At 44.2% G+C, this 21,878-nt stretch overlaps 1 protein-coding gene across 1 annotated transcript in view; it reads left to right on the top strand.

The window, feature by feature from the left end:
* The window catches only part of LOC109751373 (protein LOWER TEMPERATURE 1), a 29,038-nt gene that overhangs the window by 1,918 nt on the left and 5,242 nt on the right, over positions 1-21,878 (top strand). Inside the window, exon 3 of the mRNA XM_020310273.3 lies at positions 5,684-5,807. Coding sequence (XP_020165862.1) covers positions 5,684-5,807 — 124 coding nt within the window. The remainder of the gene's footprint in view (positions 1-5,683; positions 5,808-21,878) is intronic.

The following is a 21,878-nucleotide window of genomic DNA, read 5'->3' on the forward strand; positions in this document are numbered from 1 at the left end:
ATGGCAGGGAATCTGTGAGATTCGCCAATTTGAAGCAAACGCTTCACTTCATCACATCTCTGGGGCCTCAAATACTCTTCGCCAAACATGTCAATCACCCCTTGTGCAAACTTCCCCATACACTAAGCTAGTGCTTGCAGCTAGCATTAGTACCTCATCAAGTTGGTCAGCAGAGGTGCCATATGCTAACATGTGGATTGCTACCGTACACTTCTGTAGTGGTGAGAGCCCTGGTCGTTGGTGGCATGTGTCTTATGAGTAAAATATGGATCCCACTCACTGAGCGCATTCACAATTCTCAAGAACAAAGGCCTTCTCATACGAAATCTTCTGCAGAACATCTCATCTGTGTACATTGGATTGGATTTTCGGAGAAGTAATAGTGCAAGAGGTTCTGATGGGCTATTTCATGAATCCTATGTATGTACCTTCTTCCACCACTTCGACGGAGAGATTACTCAACATTTCGTTCCTCGAGCCTGGTGATCAACCTAAATGACCCAGTCAAATATTTCTCGCTCCACGATGAAGACTTCCCAAGTGTTGATACCATCGATTCGGTCACAATTGGTCAAGCTATCATCCCCGTTAATGGAAGACGATATCATTGATTGATATGACATGTCGTGTCGCTGAGGTCCTACATGATTTTCGAAATTTAGTAACAACAACAACAACAACAACAACAAAGCCTTTAGTTCTAAACAAGTTGGGGTAGGCTAGAGGTGAAACCCATAAGATCTCGTGACCAACTCATGGTTCTGGCACATGGATAGCAAGCTTCCACGCACCCCTGTCCATGGCTAGTTCTTTGGTGAATTTTCAAAATTTAGTAATGTCAAATTTTGTCCCTTTAATTCCTTTACATAGTACTCGCGTTAAGAAAATATACCAGACAAATATTGGTGTGCATAACACTGAAAGTACTAGCTGCGGCATTTTTTACTCCATACTAGCATAATATCGTGTAGTAGTATTATTGGTCTTGCTTACTGGTCGCGTAAAATTATCCATTTGCTGGAAACACAATGTCTATGTCGGCCTTAAAGAAAATTGTTTCTACTTTTCTCTATGGTATTAGGTGGGTACTTAGATCTTGCTGCAAAGGTTGAAAAGTATGAAAATTAGCAGTATATTTACACGGTACATGAATATGTAATTTTACTATTATATAATAATAATACAGTAAAAATGGCACATCTATTAATTATCCAAATCGACTAACTATTAATCAAGAACAAAAAATCAATGGCATTGACGTGTCATGTATGAAGTAGCTCTATTCATGATAAATAATGCAATGACTTACAACTTGTTATCAAGAATCCCAATAGGTGCTGTGCCGATCTATACAACGCAGCTACGAAGGCACTTTGGAGGTGCAGCCAAATAACAAACTGGGAAGATGTTCATGGAAGAGGTAAGAAGATGTCAGTGTGGGCACTGACTTTATGTACAACAGAATTAGGTACCAACATGAATTAGTTCATGAGGTGAGCTACGTGATCCAGGTTTTTCTCTATGGAAATCTTGACTTGCACCAGCGGAAGAGGTGAATTAGTTCCACACATCCCAGATAGTATAACAGACCAAGTGAAAATACAAATTACTTTTTTCCATGTAATCTTGACTAGCACTTTTTTCCATGTAATCTTGACTAGCACCAGAGGAAGAGCTGGATTACTTCCACACATGCAGAGTAGTACGATAGACCAAGTGAAATACAAACTATTGCACTGGATGCTAGCACATCACAAGGAGTACTGCTTGTTTAGCACATACCACATCAATCTTTTGTATTAGCAACCATATATTCTTTCAACAGCAAACTTGAACAATTCAAGAAAATACATAACATAGCATGTAATCTGAAGTATGTAAATATAGATAGCTTCTACTAGGTCTTCAGACCAAAGTTCAAAACGGCGCTGGGTGTTAATTATGCGTTTTGGGACCTACATGCGCCTTGCTCGCTTATGCGCTGCTTAGGCACGCCTAGGCGTGCCGTACAATATTTTACGGGCACCATACGGGCAGGCGAGCAGGACAGAGCTGGTGGGTGAAGATAAGCCGAGGAGCTTGGGGCAGGGGGGCCTCATGAGCAGTAGATTGAGGGGCTGGCGACGTGCGGAGGAAAGGAGCTCGAAGTGGAGGAAGATGTGCGTGCCCGTGGAAGGTGGAGGGGATCTAGGTCCTTTGGTCGGCGGCACACGGAGGAGAGCCGGACCCTAACCCTAACACGAGTTGTTTGATTTGGTAACTTTTGTCTCTTTTGGCGCCCATGCCGTTCGTTTTCTTCCTTTTCCTGCTGCTCCTTGCTCACTGTTTTGTGCCGTGGCGCGCCCCTAATCTCTGCGTCTGCGCGCCTGATCACGCACATAGGGAAAAAGCGCTATGCCCAGACGCGCCTTGTGCTTTTCCGAGTCCGTAGGGGCAAAGCGATTTGTTTTTGCCAACGCGCCGCGCCCAGGTGTGCCTTTTTGAACTTTGCTTCATACACACAAGTTAAAGACTGGAAATAAAGCGCCTTGTGCTTTTCCGATTGCGAAGGGGCAAAGCGATGTGTTTTGCCAACGCGCCGCGCCCAGGCGCGCCTTTTTGAACTTTGCTTCATACACACAAGTTAAAGACTGGAAATAAAGCAAACCTTCTAGAACTTTGTTCACATAACAGTGCATGATCACGAGGAGCCCCAAAGAGCCTATGTATGGATGGAAGAATCAGTACAGAAATTTGAGGGGGTACATCAAGCGAAGCTCGACCACAATCCACCACCACCGCACCGACATGGATAATGTTTCACCATCCTCAATCCTCTGCCTACTTTGCTTCTTTTGTTTCCATGCGAGTATCCAGAGCTTCCATTCTGCCATGATTCTAGAGACCACCGAGGGCATCTTCTCGAAAGTGCGGCTATTGCGCTCTTTCCATAGGGAGAACATTACCAGGGTGGCAAGCGCGTTTATTTCCTTGCTATTCTTCGTGGGATATCCGTCACGCACCTGCTCCCACTATTACACCAGGGTCGAGTGGAACCAGACTACCATAGAGAAAGGGCATTGCATGAGTATATATGGTTGAGCGATTCCGGATCTTGGTCGCACAACGTGCAAGCTGGCTGATGGGGGAGCCCTCTGTCCTGGAGTCGATCAGCCGTCCAGCATCGATTGAGCTCAAGCCAGCCAAAGGATTTTACGCGTAGTGACAAGTGTCACAGTTGTTCCGCTCCCAGCAATCTTGAATTGGCAGCGAAGAAGGCCTTGTACGCAGTCATAGCTGTGTATGTTCCGGAATCAGTCCAGATCAGCGGAAGCTGCCCGGGGCCTCGGACATCAAATGGCGCAGGCGTTCTACCCATAGGTGGCAGAATTGGAAGATCATCGAAGCTGAGAATTCACCCTTTATATCACTTATCCATGCGCTCTGAGCCCATCTCGAACCGAAAGTTGGCGTCTGCCATTCGATATTGCATCAGAGAGATCCAGGGCCAAATCCCTTGGAGAGGCTCCTTCTAGCTATCTGTCGGACCAGAAAACGGCAGTGCACCCATTCCCTACCGAGCAAACGGTAGAAGCATGGAAAACACATGCTGCTTCTGGTGATACAGGGATACTCAGCCCCTGCCATGGCCTAGAGGCACTACACGGGCCTGCCATAACCATCGAACCCTAAGCGCTGCATTAAGCAGGCGGAGGTTGTGAATCACAAGTCCACTGCATTCAACAGGCCGATAGACCATATCCCATGCTACCTTGCAATGTCCCGATCTTCACAAGCTCGTCCTTCATTTCATCTGGCACCCCTTCCCTATCCTGCACAAGGAGCGCTCTGTAAGCTCTCATCATTTCGGCCCCCTTTTCTTGCTTCTTAGCCTCAATGTTGTCCTTTGCTGCAAGGGCTGAGAGCCGTGCTTTTTCTGCCGAGAGCCTTGCTGTCTCAAGCTACTCACTCGAGGAACATTGCTGCATTTCTATCATATCCCTACGAGTTTTCTTAACTTCCTCCTGAGTGGCTATTAACTTCTTAAGCAACTCCATATCACCTGCAACCTCCTTTGACTTACCTTTGCCATTACGTTTTGCCTTGACATTTTTATTCCAGGTGGGCGTGGGATATCTTTGACGCCCTCAGGAGTGGACACATGCCTTCCCATCTCCCCTGATTCTGGGATCTTTCTTTCCTTCGATTGCTCGAGCCACTCGTTGTATGTAGCCCATTTCGTGTGCTCATTAATAGCCCGTCAACAATCCATGTGACATCTTGGTCATAAAAATCAACTTTCATGGTTCTACTTCATATGCAATCTGACCAGAAAGAAGTAGAAACAAAGCTTACACTGGTCGGTATAGATTGACAAACAAGCAAACCCGAAGCCTGGTAGAAGAATAAGTTGTATAAGGGTCTCTCAACTTTTACACTTTATTCACCATGCTGTATGCCAAGCTTTTCTATAGTCATAATATTATATGACAAATTATGCTCTTTTCCATTCGCTATTGTGTTTCCATATGTGCATATCATAAGTAATAAATTTTGTTTTCAACACATGGATAAATTTATAGAAGTTGAAATAGCACTAAAGCGAAGAAGGTACTGTCTTTTTTCCTTTTGGGAGAAAAAGAAGTACTGCTTTCATCAAGCTTATCGGCTAAAAACAGTTGTTTTGCATAATGCTCGTGAACTTGTGGAGCTTTTGTTGCTAAAGTTCAGATTTCTTTCTTACTATTACTTGGAGCTCCATGAAAAGTCAGGTTGCCGATTCTAAATACGGATCAAATCACAAATTATTTTGGATCTTTTCCCTCAGCTACACGTCTCTTGTTGATTCAAAGGGAAGACAATAAAAAATGAGGTGTATTGTACGCAGCAAGAGCAAGCACATTTCAGATCAATCTCTTGAGACACGAAATTACGTGCGTGAAAAGTATGATGGTTAATTAATTGACTCGTCTGTCCGTCCGGCAATAGCTCTTCTTACTTTAATTAACTGCGGCCACACTCGCTCATTGCAGACCACTAGAGATTCGAAGATATATACGATAAATGTGAGCGCAGAGTTAAAAACAGGGATAACATCCACGGGTAGTCCTACAAGCTCTTGTTGTTGTCCAAATTGGGAAACTGAGAAGAACAAGAACGAATCGCAGCAGAACTCGGAGGCAGCAACTGCAGCGTTCCATGGCTGCTTCTTGGTCTGGAGATCTTGAGTCAATGAAACGGCCTATGACATTAAGAACTCTGGTGGTGTCTACAACCCATGCTCAACCGATAAGACCCTGCTCTACAGTGCCGCTGACGGCTCTCAGCGATAGGTTCGTCAAGAATCTCAACAATGGCCTGCCATCCATCATCCAAAAATAAGGCAGTCTTCCTGTCACCGAGAATCATGGATGTTGAGGCAAAGAAGACATCCCTCTCGATTGACATGGCATTGGCCTCCATTCGTCCGCTCCAATGGGGCTGAAATTTATTGTAGCCTACGATCTAGCAGAACTGTTATCTGGTTTATCGGGGGCTTGGGGCCAGCCTACCTTTTAGCTGGTTGGTAATCTATGATCTATGTTAAGGTTTGCATGGTTCTATATTTGCAATTTGCTATAGTCACACCGATAACCTTTAATCTATGATGCTTATGCCTTTTCCTTTGTCTATTCATTTGACTAGTCGATCTCTGATATTTTAGAGGGACAAGTGATCGAGACGGATACGACAAATATCTTAATCAGACATCTGCAACTAAAGAAGAAAGATAGTGAGGCCAAAGACGCAGGTTCTAGGACTCCAGGGGAAAGTGGCAAGGGTAAAAGGTAAAACTGTTAAATTTTTTTGTTACTACACAGCCATGCAGCCAGCGCTCTATATTGTGCTATTTGGGCATCTCTTGTTTGTAAATCTCCTTGTTCTTCAATTGGATAAAATATGGATTCCTTGTACATTACGAGATAGATCAACCTGGTGGCATTTCCTGTTGCATTTAGCACTTCTTTTGCCCTTATGTTTATTATGTAGTGAATTTACTTTTCAAGTCTTCAGGGTGTAGCATATTTGAATCCATGGTCCAATTGGCGCTTCGGGTGTTGATGAAGGATCCATGCTGATGTCCATGGGTTGTTCCGCACGACACCTTTAGTTGCTCTTCTTGCTCAGCTGTCCACTTCGGCACACTACCAATCTGAGCCGGTGCACAATTCCATGAATACATCTTTAGTTGCTCCTCGTGTTCTATTGTCAACCTTGGCACACTACCAATCTTATCCATTGTGCCAACCTTCACACCGTCAGTGGAAGTCTATGCTTTGCTTGTATCACAGGATCTCTCCTGGATCAAGCACACAACCTTGTCAAGAATTATTCGGCAATCAATTTGGTCAATCAAAGCACTGAAGGACACTTAAGTTCACGGGAAAAGCTGAAACATGCAACACTGAGGATAATTCAATACTTAGTTGATTGTCCCAACACCCGTGATGGATTGCGCTGTGCCATCCGCCGTGTGAATGGTTTTCTGATGTGCGAGTGTGAAACATAGGATTTAAACTCATTAAAGTCTCTAGCAACATGTTGTGATGCTCCAGAGTCAAGCACTCATTCACAATTTATCTTATGGGCTGCTATTGATGCGTGTTCAATGTTACCTTCATTTGTATCGACAAAGTTGGCATAGCTGGTAGCAGTCTCCTGTCCTTCAGCTGAAGCAACTACATTTGCGTTGGGAGCATTCCAAGAACCACGGCACCCATTCTGACCACCATTCCCATTCCAACCTTCTCTGTTGCTACTGCCACCACTATACCCTCTGCCTCTTCCCGGTCTTGTGCAGAAATGACTGATATGCCCTGGTTGACCACAGTTGTACACTCCCTAGAACCTTGCTGGTCAACCACTCTGTAAGCAGATTCATTTCCATCTCCTCTTCTTGGGACATCGGAACAATGGCCTCATCAAGGGACACAAGCTTCGGCTGATGTAGCAGTGCAGCATGCCTGCTCTCATGATCTAGACCTTCTAGAAATTGCACCACATGCCTATGCTCAACCCAATTCCTGGCAATCTCCATGAACTGCATGTGGAGGCTCAAGGGGATTACACTGATCCAGATCCGCCCAAAAGTGTTGCAGCTCATTCACATACACCATCACGCTTCTGTCACCTTGACGAACATGATCTTGTCTTCAGTGAGACATGAGCATCAGGTTTCCCTTACTGGAATATCTCATGGACCAGCAAAAGCATTCAGCAATGCCTCAAGAATGATGGTGGGCTTCTTAACATGGCCTGATATTGCCCTTGTAGAGCATTTGGGTGGTTCTTCCATCTCTGTGCATGTAATCAAGAGGTCCGAGCATACCTGGCCATCCTCTTGCTTTCGAGGGTGCCATGAGCCTTTCGGTGTCTACGACAGTTGGTTCTTTCAAGTAGTGCGGTCCAAACACCTCAACTGCCGTAGTAGCAAATCTGACCATAGTGTTTGCGCATGTGCTCTCAGACATCCGGAGGTACTCGTCCCATGAATCTCTGGCCGTGCCATATGCAAGCATCCGCAATGCAGTCATGCACTTCTGGTAACCAGAGAATCTTATTCTTCCTACATCATCCTTCGAAGATGAAGTAGTCATTGTAGGCCTAGACGCCATTGTAGAGGCGACCGAACACATTTTTCGCATCCAAAAGCACCGGCGAAAATTGCCCATGAATAGGGCATCAAGGGCAAAGTAGTCATCCATCTGCATCAAATGCCCCTGTGCCCCGTTCCGATTCAGCATTTTATGACCCTTGATCGATCCCTTGAAATTGAGAAGACGCCCTTCCGCACGCTTCGCGTCTGCAAGGACCGCCCACATCATTGCCGTTTCATCCGCATAATCCTCCTCGTCAGACGAGTTGTTGGACGACTCAACAAAGTTGTCGTAGATGTCTGTATCACTATACAGTACGCATTTTTTTGAACTTGGAAGTGCCACTGCAGCTTCCCACTAAATTCCCACCGGATTGATCCAAGACATTTATTTGCAAGTTAGGGTTGCTATCCACCACTCATCACAACACTACTCAACAGATCGGACGGTTGGAAATGACTGGATTCGCCACCATGCGTTCACGCGCGCAAACTTCTCTGTTGAAGCCGCTAGACACGTACATCACGTCAGCAATAAAGTTCCACCTTCCACGGTTAGCACAGGTGAATTGGGGTTGTGAGCCGGGAGACCGACACGGTCATACACATCTCTCAAGATCTTGTGTGCATGGTGACATTATAGCATATCGTACAACCAAAGTGCATGGTGACATTATCACCTACAATAGTGTTTTTAAATAAACTACTACAATAGCTCCCTCAGTGAAGAAGAACTATACGGTTGTTGTAGAGACATGACCTATGTTTTTAAGGCGGTAAGGCGAGGCGCTGGGGGGGCGCCTCACTGCCTAAGCGCTAAGGCATAAGGCGAGGCGACGCCTTAGAGACTTGTAAGCAACGGAATTAAGTAGAATTTGGTAGGCACTGAGCAACTAGGCATACCGCATACAGCCAGACACACCTTGCAACTGATTGTTGTAGAGCCCATATAGCATCCATTCCCATCCTCTTTGCACTTGCTTTTCTCCCCAGCAGAATTCTGCATCAACATGAACAAATATGTTAAAATAATGTATCACTTACCAGTGCACATTCCACAAAAAATAGAAATAAAAGTGAGGCAGTGAGCAAAAGTGGAAAGAAAGATAGCAAGTATGAGTGCAACTGCATTTGCAATGCATGGCATATTACATAACCATTAACCAATTCAAATGACACAAGTCCAGTAGTCCACATAACAAAGGTCCACATAAGACAAACAGAATAATAGATAATTCCAGCATAGCAAAAGGGATAAAGGTGGCCAGCTCATCTCTCTCATGTCTCTCCACTCTCAAAGTCTCAATCAAAAGCAAACTCATCCATGGTGGCATTGCGCATTGGGCATACTTGAGTGTTGCTCTTGCTCCAAGTCCTCCTCTGCCTCATCTTCTTCAGGAATTGTAGGTAGGTCTCTTGCGTGCGTAGTGTTGCACACGGACATTTGTCTGGCCCCTACGAAGTGTAGTTGCTGTCCTATGCAGATTGCGGCCTCGAAGGTTTGAAGATTGCACACAACATTATCCCTCTTGGGAGGCTCGTGCCAATATCCATAGTTCCAACCCGGATCATTTGACCGTTGTGGCCTCCTTGTTGGATCTTTCATTGGATCATAAACAGGTTCCTCACCAGGTGCTGCATTTGCAGCCATGGTGCTGCTGCTACACTTCTACTGCCTGCAGCAAACAACCAAACACAAAGGAAATTAAGGTACATTAGCAACGGTTAAAAGGGCTGCCATGGCAGCAAGCCAGCAAACAATAAAGTACTTAGTAGACAGACAAAAGGGTACTAGACAGATGAAAGGGCTGCTGTGGCAGCAACTAAACTACTATACTCATGCAGATGTAGCAAACAGCGATAATCAACTAGCCATTAAACTAATCAGCATTCAACTAGTCATTAAACTAATCCATTGTTGAGCACAACACATCATGCATCAGTATTCAACTAGCCTTTTGTTGCTGCGAGAAATTGATCCGCGCAGCAGCACTGATTCCTCGCTTTCGTGGAGGTAAACCGACCGTTTTTCAATGCAAAACGGCAAAGATGAGCCAAAACCCTAGGTTGCTAGGGCTGGGCAGAAGCTATGAGCTAGGTGCTGGAAAGAAAAGAACGTAGGAGAAAAAGTAACGTAAGGTTGCAAAAGGATCGATTGATTCTCTTTTTCCAATCGGCCAAGGCCTATATATAAGGCACGCAGGACTTTGCGTTTAGGAGCAGGACTCCAGGTCCAAACCGAATAGGTTTTGGTCACTTTAAGTTGGTTGCCATGTATACAGAAAAACCTGCCTGCTAGCCATGTTCCCCAGCCATGTCTCGTACAGGGCTTCATTGGCCTACAATAGAAATAATAAAATATTCCGGCCAGGACGCTAATCATACCAGATAATAGAAGTTTTATACTAGTTGCCTTGTTCACTTGCGCCACCCTCCATCCAGATGTCTTCCCTTCTGCTTTTGCCCCAAGGAAATAACTTGCTTTGCCTGACTTGGTGTCTCTGCACTGAACATTAGCATATACACTAATCTGGCAGATCAAATAAACTTGATAGCCAAATTATACCTGCAACACATGCCCCCTGTTTTTGGTACACGGGTATTTACCAAAAATACTTTAATAATACCACATAACAGTGTTGACTGCCTTTACTGGTCACATTACTGCTCAAGGTGACGTACAAATAACACATCAGCCAAATTTTACTTAGGGCGATACTTGAAATCATATCGGCCATATTTTGCTTAGGGCGATATCTTAAATAATATCGGCCGTAGTGCCATCAAGCCTCTTGCCACATGCTAGGATAATACTTCTTCAAATATTTTCCATTGAGTGCTTTAGGCAATTTCTCCCCTTGCAAAGATTGTACAAAATATGAATTCCCAGGAACAATTTCTAAAACCCTATATGTGCCTTCCCAACTCGGCGACCATTTGCCGAATTTATTATTTCTAGTTCCAAGAGGCAGAATCGTTTTCCGCACTAAGTCTCCTATTTGAAACGATTTTTCCCTCACTCTTTTATTATAAGCCTTAGCTACTCTTAATTTTTCTTTTTCAATTTCTCGGAAGGCTCTTAATCTTTTCTCTGGAACATCATCAATTCTATCCATCATCAAATTATTATAGTCTACAGCCGACAAATCGTTTTGTCTGGCTACTCTAAGAGCTTGCAAATTAACCTCTACAGGTAACACTGCTTCCTGTCCATACACTAACTCATACGGTGTCACTTGAGTTCCTCCATGCTTAGATATCCGATGAGCCCATAAAGCCTCCGAAAGCACTTCATGCTACTTTCTTGGATGCTCCTTAATTTTCTTCTTTATAAGCTTAATTAAAGTTTTATTGCTAGATTCGGCTTGTCCGTTAGCTTGAGCATAATAAGGCGACGAATTTAACAATTTAATTCTAAAAGATTTGGCAAACTCACGAAATTGATGAGACATAAAAGAAGAACCTTGATCTGTAGTCAAAGTTTGAGGAATACCGAATCTGCGAATAATATGCTCCAAAACAAAATTAATCACTTCCTTATGGGTCATATTTCTTAAAGGAATCGCTTCAGTCCATTTGGTAAAATAATCTGTAGCTACTAGGGCGAAGCGATGACCTTTAGTTGAAGCAGGATGTATTTGACCAATAAAATCTAAACCCCATCCTCTAAACGGCCATGGCTTAATAATGGGATGCATCATAGCTGCAGGTGCCAATTGAACATTTCCAAATTTCTGGCATTCTTCACACCCTTTATAATAGTGAAAATAGTCCCCTAACATCGTCGGCCAATAAAACCCTACTCTTTTCAATAACCATTGCATCTTATGAGCCGACTGATGTGTTCCGCATAGCCCTTCATGTACTTCACCCATAACTACTCTTGGCTGATCAGGACCTAAGCACTTTAAAAGTAATCCATCTATCGTTCGGCGGTACAACTCACTATCTAGCAAAGTATATTTTAAAGCTTGTCGCCGAATTTTTCTATCTCTTGTTTGCCCAGGATCCTTTAGATGATTAATCAGAGGAGTTCTCCAATCACCTGGTTCTAAATTAGCTGCTGATTCGGTTATTTGTGCTGCACCGAATCTTCTTTGCCATGTACTGTTTGCTGCTGGATTGAACAAGGACCTGCTGCATCCTTTAGCAAATTAATAGCCAACAGATCAACATTACTATTAACAGCATCTAGCATCGATTTCTCTAATATGAAAAACTTTCCCTACTGATTTGGTATCCGGATGCTTGCTGCGCTAAGCAATTAGCTCTAGAATTCTCTTCCCTAGGTATATGACTGATAGTGAAAGTATTCAGAGACTTAATTATATCTAAACATCGGTCCAAATAGCTGTTTAATAATCCATCAAAACATTGAAATTCACCACCAATTTGTCGGACTACCAGAAGTGAATCTCCAAAAGCCTCTATATCCTTTACACCCATATCTACTAAATTTTGTAAACCAAACAACAAAGCCTCGTATTCAGCTTGGTTATTTGTACAAGGATATTCCAAATAGACCGATGTTTCATAAACGGCATTGTTTGGTGAAATTAAAACATTACCGATGCCTTGTCCCTCCCTACAAACCGATCCATCAAAATAAAACTTCCACGGGCACACACTAACATAATTAATATCTTCTTCATCCTTAATCCTATGATCAACAATAAAATCAGCAATGACTTGACCTTTCATAGCACGCAACGATTCATATGCCAAGTCATATTCTATTAGTGCATAAGCCCATTTTCCAATCCTACCACTAAGAATTGGCTGCTGCAGCATATATTTAATCACGTCGGCTTGACAAGCTACTACACATGTACTACTCCCTTCGTTCCTAAATATTTGTCTTTCTAGACATTTCAAATGGAATACAACATACGGATGTATGTAGACATATTTTAGAGTGTAGATTCACTCATTTTGCTTTGTATGTAGTCACTTGTTAAAATCTCTAGAAAGACAAATATTTAGGAACGGAGGGAGTATAAAGTAAATATGGCCGAAATTTTGTACATGCATAATATAAAGATAAACATAATTTTTCAATAAACACTTACCGACTCTCAGCGTCAAGCAAGCGGCGGCTCAAGTATGCAATGATGTACTCCTTCCCGCCGTTCTCTTGTGCTAAAACTGCGCCGATCACCTTGTCTTGTGCGGCAATGTATAACCTGAACTACACACCAGACTTGGGTGCTCGAAGCACCGGAGGACTTGACAAATACCGTTTTATATTATTAAAAGCCTCTTGCTGTTCTGCCCTCCAAGTGAATTCGGCTTCATGTTTTAACCGAAGTACAGGAACAAACGATTCAATTTTTCCCGCAAGGTTAGATATGAATCGTCTCAAGTAATTAATTTTTCCTAACAATTTCTGCACATCCCTTTTACATGTGGGCTCCTCCAATTTTTTGATTGCCTCTACCTTCTTAGGATCAATCTCTATGCCATGCTCATGAATTAAAAAAACCTAAGAACTTACCAGCCAATACACCGAAAGCACATTTGAGTGGATTCATTTTCAGCCCATACCGACGCATTCTTTCAAAAGCTAATCGCAAATCGGCTAAATGATGATCAAACCCATCCGATTTAACAACTACATCATCAATATATATTTCTAATACGATGCCTAGAAGATCATGAAAAATCAGATTCATAGCACGTTGGTATGTAGCTCCAGCATTCTTCAATCCAAAAGTCATAACAGTCCACTCAAATAAACCAACAAAACCAGGGCATCGAAAAGCAGTCTTAAACATATCTTCTTCGGCCATAAATATCTGATTATAACCAGCATTACCATCTGAAAAATTGATTACTTTATGTCCAGAAGCATCGTTAATCAACATGTCGGCTATAGGCATAGGATATTCATCTTTAGGGGTAGCCTTATTCAAATCCTTGAAATCAATACATACTCTTATCTTATCAGTATTTTTCTTTTCAACAGGAACAATATTAGAAATCCATTCCGCATATCTACACGGCCGAATAAACTGAGCTTTTAACAACCGATCAATTTCATCTTTGATGCGGTCATATATCCTAGGATTGAATCGCCTAAGGGGCTGTTTATGCGGCCTAAAACCAGATTTAATAGGCAATTTGTGTTCAACTAAGTCCCTACTCAAACCGGGCATCTCAGTATAATTCCAAGCAAAGCAATCAACAAATTCCCTAAGTAATGCACATACCTTTCCTCTCTGATCGGCCCCCATATTAGCATTAATAAATGTAGGTCTAGGGACACTTCCATCACCAATATCAACTTCCTCAAGTGGGTCAGCCGATGAGAATCCTTGTCCAAGCTTCTCCATGTCATCGAAATCCTCAATAGCTTCATGCATATCGTTCTTTCTTGAACGATACTCCTCAACACGCCTTTGCATCCATTTAACACTATCTTCCTTATTCATTGTTCACAAGGATAAGTCATTAAGCCGAGCTACACTAGCCGGCTGTGCATGTACAGGAACAAAACCATCTCTGCCAATACTAATATAATCATAATCTGATAAATCTCTACCCGTCAAGCATTGCATCTCACCGTGTTGCCAATCAACCGGAGCCTCAGCCAAAGCAATGCAGGCCGAATTATCCGCATCAACCACTTCAACATCATCATCAACCCACTGAATCAAACATTGATGTAGAGTAGAAGGGATGCAACAATTCGCATGAATCCAATCGCGCCCCAAAAGAATATTATATCGGCCTTTGACATCAACAACGAAGAAAGCAGTCGGCAATGTTTTGCTCCCAACCGTGAGCTCCATAGAAATAACACCCTTAGCTTCAGACAAGTCTCCTGAGAACCCACTAAGTCCCATATTGGTTTTCATTAGTTCTTCCTCTTTTCGGCCCAATTTAGAAAAACCCGAAAAAGGCATGATATTAACACCGGCACCGCCATCAACAAGCATGCGACCAATAGGCTTACCATCAATGTGACCCTTGATAAACAAAGGCTTTAGGTGTTGTCCATGCTTCTCTGGTTTCTCAAATGTAACACTTTTTGGGCCAAGAACAAGCTCTGCAACTTCAGCCTCTTCAGCCTTAGGCGCATGAAATTCAGCGGGCAGCTCAAATACCATATTAATGTCCATATCCGCAGGCATATCCTCTTTATCCCCAGAGTTTCCATCCATGACCATGTCATCAGCAATGTTGCCTTCCTCCCTTGCGATGCGCTTCTCTTTCCAAGTCATATTCGAAGGCACCATTGGTTTATCTTGATCGAACCACTTGTCGCGCTTCTTCTCAGCTAACTCCTCTCTAATTTCCATTGCCCGCAGCCGCTGCACCCTTCTTTTCTAAGTATGTGTGAGCCCCGTTGGGCACCATCGATGCTTCAGTTTAGTTCCTGGTGCCACTGACCTAATTCTGCTGCCCCCCCCCCCCCCCCCCCCCCCGAGTTCCTCGGTCTATACTGATGTGCTGCTGCTTGGGGAGCAAACATTCTGCCTTTGGCCGAAAGAATTCTGTATTGACCAGTCGTGCTAGCGGTCCCATCTTTCTGCATATTGGGCCCCAAATCAGCATGTGAGTTGCTTTCTTTTGCTGAAATTTCCTTTTGCTGCGATGTATCAGGCCCTTGTTGCTGCAATGCATCATTACTATCTTTTCTGAACCTGGCACACTTTTCTGAACTGAACCAAATCTGAAACCTCCAATCATGATTGTTTCTGGATCATGAGCAACACCTGCAGCTGGTTTGAGCTTACCATTATCAACATTATGAGCAGCACCCAACCCAGGTTGGTTTGTAATAGCACAACCAGACCTACATTCATCATGTTCAATTGAAATTTTTACATCACCCTTAGATCTGACCGGTACCCATGCAAACTTCTGGCCACCTATCCATCCGCACTGTGTCTAGGAAATCTGCTCTGCGCAAATCTTTTGCTGGATGAGCTATCTTCAGCCCCTTTGCGGGAACCATCTTTACCTCGAACCACAATAGCATCATGTGATCTTGCTTTATTATTAAATCGAGCCCTTTTCTCATGCATGTTTGGTCTGAACATTGGCCTAGGCGGGATCCATCCTGGTTGAAAATAACTTGCTGGCCCTATAGGATATGGCGCCCAAGGATTAAAACCCCATGGAGGAATTTGCGGATACATAGGAGGTGCACAACCCCAATATGCTGGCTCCATTGCGAAATATGGCTGCTGGTCATATGAATTTCTTTGCCATTGCTCATGACCGGCAGGTCCAGAAGGAGATCTAGGACGTTTATTACCTCCAAGCCGGTTAAATACATTGGTGGCCTTGCATGAAGTGTATTTCTCCAACAACATGTTAACTGTCGGCTTTGGCCTCGGAGCTTGTCTCCTTCTTCCGTTAACTTTCCGCACTCCTACTTCTGGTTTCTTTGGTTTGATCATCCTTGGAGGAGCACTATCATCAACAACATTTTTTTTTCTTGCGGATTCGGTCTGATCCGACCGAATAAGCATTTTCTTATTCTCAAACTCAACCACATTGATAGGAAAAGGATCACTATCGAGCTTCATCTTAGTACCTTCTGTAAAAATACCAATCGTCGGTCATTAATGGCCGATTGCACCTGTCGACGAAACACATTACAATCGTTAGTAGCATGAGAAAAAGAGTTACGCCATTTACAATAAGCTCTTCTACCCAGTTCTTCTTGAGATGGAATCACATGCCCTTCTTTTATTCTAATTAACTTCCATTGCAACATGTCAAAAATCTTGTCACACTTACTAACATCAAAAGTATATTTGATTTCCTCTCTTTTAGCTGGTGTGGGTTTCAGGGCAGCATATGCAAAAGGTTTTGAGTCAGGTGCTCGAACCCATTCGGCCATACATATATCAACATCATCTTCACTAGCCGAATCACTATCATGCTCTACAACATTAACCGTAGGTTTTTCCTTGTCTTTGTTCTTATTATCTCTAAACCGGCTGTATGGTTTAACTTCTTTAGCACGGTTTTCCTGTGCCCAAGCCTTTTGCAAAACTTGGTTAACATCTGAAAATTCTTGCCCTTCCAATTTATCTCTAATATGAGCAAGCAAACCCGAAAAGGCAAGATCAGCTAAATCTTTTTCGGCTATGGTCAAACTGAAGCATCGGTTTTTGACATCTCTAAATCTTTTAATATAATCATAAACAGATTCATTGTGTTTTTGCTTAACCATTGTCAAATCTGAAAGTCTTAAGTTCAGTTTCACCACCATAAAAGTACTCATGAAATTTCTGCTCCAATTGAGCCCATGTTGCAATAGAGTTAGGAGCAAGCGATGTAAACCAAGTAAATGCAGTACCAGATAAAGACAAAGGAAATAATTTCACTCTAAAAATATCTAATGTACCAACTTCACTGCATTGTGCTAAAAATTGTCCTACATGCTCAAAGGTTGATCTACCATCTTCTCCTGTGAACTTAACAAAATCTGGAATTCTAAACCCACGAGGATAAGGTGTTGTGTCGAAATATTCAGGGTAGGGTTTTTGATATGCACATGCTCTACCCTTAGGTTCCAAGCCAAATTCTCTAAGTATATTAGCAAGTTGATCCTTAAAATGTTCGGTAGGCTGCGGAGAACTAGCTTGTGGCATAGATGCACCATAAGTACGTGACAGTAACTCTAACAAAGAAGTTTGAGCATGATACATTTGCTGTGGAGAACCATTAAAACACGCATCTGTTACCGGCCCGTAAGGAACCCCGGTACCAATAGGTGGCAAGGGTGGTGTGCTATATGCTACTGTTTGATAGTAGGGTTGCTGCAGATTGGAATTAAAGCCAACACTTCGGTTATTGCTGCTGAAATTTTGTGGAACCGAAGTCAGAGCAGGAGTAGCGGCAGTAGGTACAAAATTATTAGCCGAATTGCCAATGTAATTCTGGCCACTTTGGTTATTGCTTAACGGGATGTGGGGCTGCACAACATTGGGTACTGCAATGGGTGTATGCATAGGGTTAGGTACATTAGTGAACCTACTATTTTCTGGACGCACCGGCTGTTTCTCATAACGTCCATCATTGGCCTGTAGTACCATTGAACGGATTTGACGAGGCAAGCTGATCTGAACATCCTTATTAAATTGCTCTCTGAACTCATCAAATTTGTTAGCTACAGATTTAGTAATCATGCGTGCCATGTCTGTCATTTGTTTGCCGTATTTACTAGCTACAGATGCATCAATTAGATGTGCAATCTCTTCTGTACAAGCAGTTTTACTTACCCCAGCAGGATGACTTGGTGTAGCTACCTTCTGGATGACCCGTTTCTTGTCCTTTGGAAGCCCGCCAACTTCTGCTCCAGCTTTTCCACCCTGTCTTCCTCAAGCTCCTGTTCAAGTTTTTGCCGTTCATCCTCAGGCAGATCCTCAAGTGTGACGGCGATGATGTTGTTGGGGTTGAGACCACTCCCGTCCTTGGGGTCGGTGCTCATTGTGTTCCTCTTCTTCCCCAGCGGAGTCGCCAATTGTGTTGCTGCCAGAAATTGATCCGCGCAGCAGCACTGATTCCTCGCTTTCGTGTAAACCGAGCGTTTTTCAATGCAAAACGGCAAAGATGAGCCAAAACCCTAGGTTGCTAGGGCTGGGCAGAAGCTACGAGGTAGGTGCTGGAAAGAAAAGAACGTAGGAGAAAAAGTAACGTAAGGTTGCAAAAGGATCGATTGATTCTCTTTTTCCAATCGGCCAAGGCCTATATATAAGGCATGCAGGACTTTGTGTTTAGGAGCAGGACTCCAGGTCCAAACCGAATAGGTTTTGGCCACTTTAAGTTGGTTGCCATGTATACAGAAAAACCTGCCTGCTAGCCATGTTCCCCAGCCATGTCTCGTACAGGGCTTCATTGGCCTACAATAGAAATAATAAAATATTCCGGTCAGGACGCTAATCATACCAGATAATAGAGTTTTATACTAGTTGCCTTGTTCACTTGCGCCACCCTCCATCCAGATGTCTTCCCTTCTGCTTTTGCCCCAAGGAAATAACTTGCTTTGCCTGACTTGGTGTCTTTGCACTGAACATTAGCATATACACTAATTTGGCAGATCAAATAAACTTGATAGCCAAATTATACCTGCAACACCTTTATTCTAATCCACCCGTCAATCTAAGAGCCATCATTATTCTAATACAACCAGGAGCCCATCATTCATTATTCTAATCCACCCATCTTCCACTAATATGCTATAAAAGGAGGGGGGGAAGAGGAGGCAGGAGGGAAGCCCCATACCTTGCTGATTGCTTGTTGCTGCCTGCTGCCTTGGTCCTCTTGGAGAGGTGCTGCTTGCTTGTTGTTCTGGAGAGGATGGAGAATCTGCAGGAGAGGAGGGGGAGGAGGAACTGCGGGAGAGGAGGGGGATCTGCCGGAGAGGAGGGGGAAGTTGCCAGAGAGGAGGGGGAGAAGCTGCTGTGGAGGAGGGGGAGAAGCTCAGATCCAGCCTGGGGGTGGGGGGAAACTGAAAATGGTTACAGGTCTCTCTCCCTCTAGTACCTGTTGGCGCCAAAACAGACTTTCCCGCCCTTTCTTTCCCTCCCAGTTATCTGTTTCCCGCCTAAACCACCCAGCTCTGTCTAAGGCGTCCTTATTTGCCTAAGGCAGGCAGAGTGGCGCCTAGGCGGACGCCTTGGACGCCTTAAGGACCAAGGCGGACGCCTTGGACGCCTTAAGGACTAAGGCGGACGCCTTAGGCACACATGTAAGGCAAGGCCGACGCCTTGGCTCCTGGGGGCGCTCTGACGCCTAGGCGTCGCTTGCCTTAGGGACGCCTTAAAAACAGAGGACATGACATTTTATTGTTTTCAAACTGAAACCGTTACTATTAAATCATACATCAATTTTTTTCTTGTGAATATTAACATACATAGATTACAAAAATGTGAGATCGATAAAGTGATATCAAACTGCCATGCATTTGACAATTTTCCTACGGATCAAATTATTCATCAATCAAATCGTTCGACGTGTAATCAAACCGTCAGCAATCGAATCGAGCAATGCGTTGATCTCAAGACTCTCACTTTGGATGATCCGGTCGGTCGCTTCAAGGCCCATGACGAGCGGAAGAAGCTGAGTTACGGTGATGCAAATCAGGATGAGTACCTGATGCTTACGCGTGCTCAGTGGCAGGCAATGGTTTCCAAGGAGAACAATTTCGACAAGGCGTCCAGTAGCGGCGGAAAGTACCGTCCCGCAAAGGACACTGACAAACAGTCGGAGAAGCCAAAAAGGAAAAAGTTCGACAAGAGGAAGATCCGTTGTCACAACTGGAATCTGCTGGGACACTTCAAGTCGGAGTGCAGGAATTCCCCGGAGGAGAAGGCGCTCATGGCCCAATTAGAAGATGAAGGTGACATGATGTTGATGTGTGAACTCGTGGACGAGGAGGGTCCAGTTCTTCAAGCGCAGGCTAAAGATATTGTCCCACTACGTGAAGAAAAAGTTCGCTCTCAAGATTATGGTTCGGAAACTCGTGTCGATGATACGGACGCAGGCGGTGATTCCGAAATTTGTGTCGATGCTACGGACACGAATATCACTTCGGCGTACGTGGCGCCTGAAGACCACGAATCAAAGTTTGTTGATGCAAAAGTGGACACGTGCGCAGCAGCCAGACAACTCTGTCCAGTAACAGGCGGAAGTGTCCCGCTGAGTAGGCCGAAAGCACTAGCCGCAGGAACTCAAGCAGGAGGTCTCGCACGGAGTAGCGGTGTCTTGCACATAGTAGAGAGCAGCCACGGCACATTAGATTGTGCTTGGCTTGGAAGGAGCGCGCAAGGCTCATGCAGGGTGGCGCCTGATGGGGAAGGAGGCAGTGGGCTTGGCCCATTGGCTATAGGCGTTGGCTGCCTAGGCAACAACAGTCTATGCAGGCCACGAGGACCACCGAAGGGCATGCATGCATTCCCACGTGCAAAGGATGAGCATGCATCAGGAGCCCCATTGTGTGCATGCTTGTACGCAGGAAAGGCAACCATGTTGGCACCTACATCGTTTCCGATAGTACAGGAGAAAAGGATACGCCTACCTACAACCGACAATCTACACCCGGTGAACGACATGTATCGGAGAAAACTCTGTGGATGCTTGACCCGGTAAAGGAGAAAAGGAGTGGGCGACGGTATCCAGCAAACGTCGAGGAACTGGCGGAATTCAAGGGCGCAAATACAAAGGAGTATTGGCGTCAGGCTATGGAAGAGAAGTTGAGGTCGATCCAAGGCAACAATGCATGGGAGCTTGTGAATCTTCCCAACAATGAAAAAGTCATGGATCTCAAGTGGGAATTTATGATCAAGAAAGATGTCGATGGGTCCGTGAAGGACAAAGCAAGGCTAGTAGTCAAAAAGTACGTGCAAGAGGAAAGTGCGGACTTCGAAGAAGTGTTCGTTCCCGTTGCAAGGATGGAATCAGTGAGATTACTCGTTGCTCTTGTGGTTCAGGAATCATGGAAGATACATCACATGGATGTAAAATCCGCGTAGGAGATGTGTATGTGAATCAGTCACCGGGATTCATCAAAGAGGGAGAGGAACACAAGGTATTGAAGCTACACAAAGTCTTGTACGGGCTACGGCAAGGCTCTCGGGCGTGGAACGTCAAATTTGATCGGACTTTGATTTCTCTTGGATTTGAGAAAGCCCCACTAGAGCATCCAATGTACAAGAGAGGTGAAGGAAGGGATCGTCTACTAGGAACTACGTCGATGACCTATTGATAACTGGAGCAGATGAAGAGATGATTGAAAAGTTCAAGCTACAAATGAAGGAGCTTTTCAAGATGGATGATCTCGGCCTTTTGAGTTGCAACTTCGGGACAAAGGTACATCAAAAGCTGGAGGGGATCACACTTTGTTCGGAGGCATAAGCAAGGAAGGCACTTGAAAGTTGTGGCATGAAACTTTGCAATCACATTGTTGCTTCAATGGAACCTCGTCTTGAGCTGAGCAAGAAGGAGATGGTGAAACTACTCGTCTATGATGGTAGTATCAAGAAAGGGACTGTTGACGACAGTAAGAGTACCTCAGATGTGGCATATTTCCTTGGTGGAAGCATAGTAAGCTATCTATCACCAAAGCAGGAAGTGGTGACATCGACTTCAAGTGAAGCGGAGTGTCAAGGTGTGTGGCAAGGGAGGCTACACAGTGATTTCATGGATCGAGATCCAGAACCAGTGGTGCTCAACGTTGACAATGAGTATATAACTTTTCTAACCGAGAATCCAGTGCGGCATGACAGGAGCAGGCACATTGATA

Source organism: Aegilops tauschii, chromosome 4 (assembly GCF_002575655.3).
Source record: "Aegilops tauschii subsp. strangulata cultivar AL8/78 chromosome 4, Aet v6.0, whole genome shotgun sequence".
In the NCBI taxonomy this organism is placed as follows: Eukaryota; Viridiplantae; Streptophyta; class Magnoliopsida; order Poales; family Poaceae; genus Aegilops; species Aegilops tauschii.